Below are 5,798 nucleotides of genomic sequence, written 5' to 3'. Positions count from 1 at the left end.
AACCCATGATTCGGTCTAGCTTGTGGAATCGAATCAAGTCGTGGGCTTGCCTGAAAACTTGGCATATCTTCTATGTTGCTCTACTCATCTCTTTTATAGCACAAGAAATGTGAGAGTTACATACCTGCTAGATGGTTGGCCCTGCTGAGCAGATGTTCATCTACTCATATCTTGTTGCAGACGCAGACGTGGAGCCGTACACAGTACACGGCTTAGTAGTGCCAGTGTAAAGCATGTCTTGCTACGTAGTGGCGTATATATCCTATCATAGTGATAGGTACTAGACTCTACGTTACCGAGTATGACGTAGTTGGTAAATGGTTAGTTGCTTGTAATTTATAATGTTTGCAGGTACATCAACAAGCATGTTTAGGTGTGTCTACATGGATGATGTCACACTTTCATAGTGACCTCGGATACAAATATGGTACTTGATATGACTTCATTGTACTTTCTTGATCGCAATGTCAACCACCACATATAATATGTTGGATAGAAGCCTTATATTGATCGCATTACATCAGGGAGGTTGTTCCGAGCAGAGGCGCACATGGCACCATGACCTTACTTCCAAGTGCCAAAGGCCATCGTGCCCTTGGGACGTCTTTCCCTAGAGTCGTCAAATCCCACCTTATAAGCTTTTCGAGAAAATATATGGGGTTGAATTATGAGCTCTAACCTATTTGGGTCCCAGACTTGGCTGGGCAGGGGGTTGGTCCGCAACCTAGAGATCGAGAGGGTCCTAGAGGCCTTGAGGGTCACATAATAAGTCCCCTGGTCTAAAGGACCCTAGAGGATATATAGGAAGGCTCTCTGATTTGGTCTCCTGGCTTGGGAGCCCGAAACTTAACCGAAACCATGAGGTGTAGACTCTCGTAAGCACAAGGAATCAAACTTCTTCTAGCTAGCTTCTAGACATTAAAAGACAATCATACGTCTCTCATTCTTTCATAGCAACATCATAAAAAACAAAGAGTGAGGACATTGTATTAATTTACTGTGTAAAACTGTCTAGCTTAATTTGTTTTTACAATCTATGGATCCGAACATTCTCATTTAACTCGGCTTCTATAACCTAACTTCTAACAATTCAGCTTTTACAAGTCACCTTCTATAATTCATGGGGTATATATCCACTTATAATGTGACCGGGGGTATTTTCATTATTAGCTACACGATAAAAGTTTTTGCATGCAAAAAAAACTTTTTCTGTAGTATACAATCATAACCAAATTGAAGCACGGGCGACGTCAGAATAAATATACTAGCAGAGATAATACTGACCAACCGCACATATTTCTTACTTAATCAACCACGGAATTTAGTTAATCCAACACCTCTCATTTGTATAAATATAATAAATATGTATTATTATTATATATGTAATCTCTCTCTCTATATATATGTTCCATTACATGTATGTCTCGTCACTCCCCAATCACCGTCACCATATGCACTCTCTACATGTCGACCGACCGCGCCGGAAAATTAACAAACCCTGTAATCCAATCCGAAAGAAGACGAAAATTGAATTTACAAACAAGAAGCTCACCAATGCAAACATGTATGAGCTACTTTATGTATCACCAATCAACCAATCAATCGTAGTCGTAGCCTCGTAGGTAGGCACGTAGGAACACATGCACACGTGTATCAGTGTGTGTCTCTGCTGTGCTGGAGATGGAGTTGGAATTGGCGGCCGGCCGATTAGTTAATTGCTCGCCGCCGAGCGCGTTGGGATCGACCGACGGGGATCAATTCAAGCACCAACTGCTGCTGCTGAGCGCGTTGGCGTCCACGAACTGCACGGCGTCCTTGCTGTCGCCGTAGATGCCCTGTCCCGGCTGGCCACCGTAGCCGCCGTCGAACACGTAGTCGGACCACTTGAGCTCGTCCAGCGCCGCGCCGTAGTAGCCGCTCGTGCTGCCCAGCTCCAGCCACGGCTCCAACCCGCTGTGGAAGCTGCAGCTGCTACAGTTGTTGGTGCACTGTTCGTCGGTGGTGGTGGCCGCGGGGCTTAGGCCAGCCATCGAGTTCAGCGTGCTGGAGCTGGACACCGACGGGAGAACGACCGCCGGGGCACCGGAGGGTCCGCAGTGCAGCGCGTCGGCTGCTGCTGCTGCTGCTGCTGGGTCCTGCTCCTGCTGCAGGTACCCCGCTGCGGCTGCGGCACCCAAGTGATCCGCAGCTGTTTGCTTGCTGTTGCTGTTGTACCCCGACAGCGACTGCAGAGAGCCGTCGCTCGCGCCGCCACTGCTGTGGCTGTAGCTGTACACGTAGCTCTCCGCCGCCGATGCCGCCACTGGCGGTGGCGGCATGTGCCGCCCCGCCGCCGCCGCCGCCGCCGACGACGACAGGATGAGCTCGGCGTCGCTGAACACCGCCGTGCGGCTGCTGATGCCCTCGGCGGCCAGCGGGAGCGGCTTGTGCGTGGCCGGGTCGATCCCGCGCTGCCGGAGCTTCTTCTTGACGTACGAGTTCCAGAAGTTCTTCACCTCGTTGTCCGTCCGCCCCGGCAGCTGCGAAGCAATCTGAGACCACCTGTGTCATTCGTACGTGCAAAACGAACAGAATTACATCCCCGATTGGATGGATCATTCATCATCATCATCGCACACAGCTAATAAATAAAAGAAACTGGCCGGGCCGGGGATCTGCTGTATGCATGGCCTGCCACTGTGGCACCACCTACTTGTTGCCCATCATGGAATGGAGATGGATGATGAGGTCCTCCTCTTCCTGCGAGAACGCTCCCCTCTTGAGGTCCGGCCTGAGGTAGTTGATCCACCTCAGCCTGCAGCTCTTCCCACACCTCTCTAGACCTAATGCACACGCAAGCATGCAAAAATAAACAGCATCATCACCATAACGATTAACGAATTGCCATCAATTCAACTCTGCGACTGCTAGCAACCAATGCAATGCATCTTCGCAGCTTTTTTCTCTCCTTAATTTATATAAAAACTTGGGTACAATCCAAGAAACTTTGACAGTAGGCATTATTAATTGCTTTATGAGAGGCGGATCGGAGCAGATCGAATTAACATATTCTAATAAGGTGTCTACATGGAAAATATATATACTAGTAGCTTAGCTCTGCTAGTAGCCCAATACCACTACTACCTGCTAGCTTGGGGACGGAACTCCAGCAGCCGTGGCCATACTTGGCAATGTGGTTGACGAGCTTATCGTCCTCCTCCGGCGACCAGAGGCCCCTCCTCAGCTTCTTCTTGGGGCCGCTCGTCCGCCTCGCCATGCCGCGCGCGCCCGAGGTATGTAGCTTGCTAGCTAGCAAGCTGCCGTGCAAAGGGTGGGAGACTAGCACTAGCCAGTTACCTCAATGGCGCGTTATGCGCGCGGCAGTTGTTTGCTTGCAACTGCCCGCCGGAACAACGAAGCTCTCGCTGGCCCTGGGAAGGAAGACGACAGCGAGGAGAGGGAGAGGATGGGGATCCAAGAAGGTAGGGGTATAAAAGAGAGGGCTGGCCGCGCGGGCGGGCGGCGGGTCGCTCTCAAGTAGGTGCAAGTCTGCGAGTGTGATCACTCATCACTGTACTCTGGCTCAACTCAATCCACCCCTCTCTGTCTTCCTCCTCTCGACCACCGCCTTCATTTTTTCAGCTCGAGTGATCTCCTTTAATTTCTCTCACCCCATCGTGCCCTTTTGCACCTTCTCTCCGAGCGGAAAAGGTTGTCGCGTGACTCGTGATTTGTGAATCATGCGCGGAAAAGGCTACAACATTTTCTAGAAAGACTTCTCTCCAAGATCGGAAAATAATTAGGACGGACTATATATTATAATACAAATTCCCAATCGCCCTTAATTATACGCTGATCGATCAGGTGTATATATGTACACTTCTTTTATTTTATATTTCACCTACCTGAATTTTAAGATGATTTTAGACAACACTCCTTTTGTACCACCAACTACTCCTTTATCACCAACTATATTATTATTTGTTTCTGTGTCATGACATATCAAAATTTTTATTCTTGTCTAGAATTGTTAATTGTCTGTGCCAACACAAATCAGATTTTGTCAGGTTTATGGTTTTGTCTAACTATTTTTTATTCTCAGAACCAAAAATGCAGAATTTGCTTACCGAAATTGCAACAAACTAAAGTTGTAATTTTAATATAAAATATGTGCAATAATCATCGCTTGAAGGAAAACCAAAATAATAGGCACGTAAATTTTAGCAAGTCCCACATATATGCGTATATATAGTATACTAGTTATGAGCCCGTGCGTTGCTACGGTTTCTATATATCACATTAATAAACCTTGCTTTAATGAGATAACTTTTAAAACATGTTCAATTGAGCCAGACCTCACCTCCCAAGTCCCAAGTCAAACAACTATAATCGAACGTAACTTATCTCAAATTTACTAAATTTAAAACATATGTATCTCAGTTGATAAGTTGATAGTCTGCCAGCTCCGTGACACTGACACCTGGCCGAAAAACTAAATTTGAGACCAAATAGCAAGTAGGTAAAAGGCCATCAATACACAAAATCATCTAAGACTGAGTCTGTCGGTTCTTCAAAATCATAAATGGATGCGCCTGCATATGGGAAAACAAGAATACTCTAAGTCACTTGATTCCAGAGTCAATAGTAGCTCCATCTTAAGAAATGATAGCTTAAGACTATCTCATGTCTTCAAACCAAATACTATGTATTGAGGATTGGGTCACATATAGTGGGTCGAGGCTTTACATCTTCAAAGCAATGGAAAACAGGGTCAACAAAATAAGGTGGGTTCAGGATGATATATGCGCAAAATAACGGAGTAATACAAGTAACCTTTAAGGTACTGTTTGACGTTGGTTTGGTACTATTTCCCCTTGTGTTTCTGGCAGAAGTCCAAGCATGGTTAATTATAGCTTGGGCTGTGAGCCTAGAGTTTTTGTCTTCAATATAAGAAACAAATCTAGCTGGAAAGTGAAGTAAGTGTATCCAAAACAGACATAATTGCAGCTATGGTGGACATTATTATCATTAATACATTTATTATGCTGAACGAAGGTAATGAAATTCCAATGAAAAAGCCAAATGACAAACAAATTAGGTCTGCAGTTCATACAATTTGGGTGAAAGTAAGGCCAGTACAGCTTAAGGAATGAACGAAGGTAATGATCATTGGTGCCAATCCTTCTATTATAAGTTCAGAACCAATCTGATAGGGAAGAAAACATTAGGTTAGCCTTAGGATTTATATAAGCCTTTCATAGGGGTGTTACTGTTTCAAATAGTATTAATCAAGGTCATCTTCTGTACAAAAATGACCACTGATATAAATATAGCCAATTGCAATGGAGAAAGTATTTACCGATAGCTTCTTGGTTTCTTTGGGACATTCCCCTGTTTGCAGCTTCATAGTACTGGACCCTATCCGACAGCCTTGCAATCTCGAAGTTCTTTGCGGCAATCACGGTTTCCATCTCTGATTCAACTTCAGCACGAGCAAAATCCTAGGAAATAGCAACGGCTACAAGTTGTGAAACAGTTATTTGCTGGCACAACTCAGCTCCAGGATTGATGCTTGAATCATCAGTATCCTCAGCTATACTTGGAGATGGAAGTGATAAGGCAACATGTGATAGGTGGTGACTCAGCTTCTTCCATTCTTTCTACCATATCTCAAGTGCTTCTTCTGCTTGCTTCCTCCTCTCAATTTCGGTCAACAGGCTTAACCTCATTTCACGGAGGTCATCATCCTTGGCCCGTGAAGATCGAGTTCCACCATCACTTGATATTTTTGAGTTCGACAAATACCATTGAAGTTAGCA

The 5,798-nt window shown here is 45.5% G+C and overlaps 1 protein-coding gene across 1 annotated transcript; it reads right to left on the bottom strand.

Annotated features, from left to right (window-relative positions):
- Positions 1-1,346: 1,346 nt before the first annotated feature.
- On the bottom strand, positions 1,347-3,425 carry LOC100193196 (uncharacterized). Its single transcript, NM_001138351.1, has 3 exons — positions 3,124-3,425; positions 2,693-2,822; positions 1,347-2,541 (listed from the first exon to the last, which is right to left on the bottom strand). Exons 1-3 carry the CDS (start codon positions 3,254-3,256, stop codon positions 1,755-1,757), a joined length of 1,050 nt encoding a protein of 349 aa, NP_001131823.1. The 5' UTR covers positions 3,257-3,425; the 3' UTR covers positions 1,347-1,754.
- Positions 3,426-5,798: the final 2,373 nt, after the last annotated feature.

The sequence above is a fragment of the Zea mays genome, chromosome 7 (genome assembly GCF_902167145.1).
Source record: "Zea mays cultivar B73 chromosome 7, Zm-B73-REFERENCE-NAM-5.0, whole genome shotgun sequence".
NCBI classification, from domain to species: domain Eukaryota; kingdom Viridiplantae; phylum Streptophyta; class Magnoliopsida; order Poales; family Poaceae; genus Zea; species Zea mays.
Note: the sequence above shows the minus strand (reverse complement) of the source record. Positions and strands in the feature narration are given on the sequence as shown.

Coding starts and splice junctions, on each gene's coding strand:
- LOC100193196 (NM_001138351.1), bottom strand. CDS start 3,256: ATGGCGAGGCGGACGAGCGGCCCCAAGAAGAAGCTGAGGAGGGGCCTC. Junction 2,823..3,123: donor TTCCGTCCCCAAGCTAGCAG/GTAGTAGTGGTA, acceptor CGTGTGCATTAG/GTCTAGAGAGGTGTGGGAAG. Junction 2,542..2,692: donor CATTCCATGATGGGCAACAA/GTAGGTGGTGCC, acceptor CGAATGACACAG/GTGGTCTCAGATTGCTTCGC.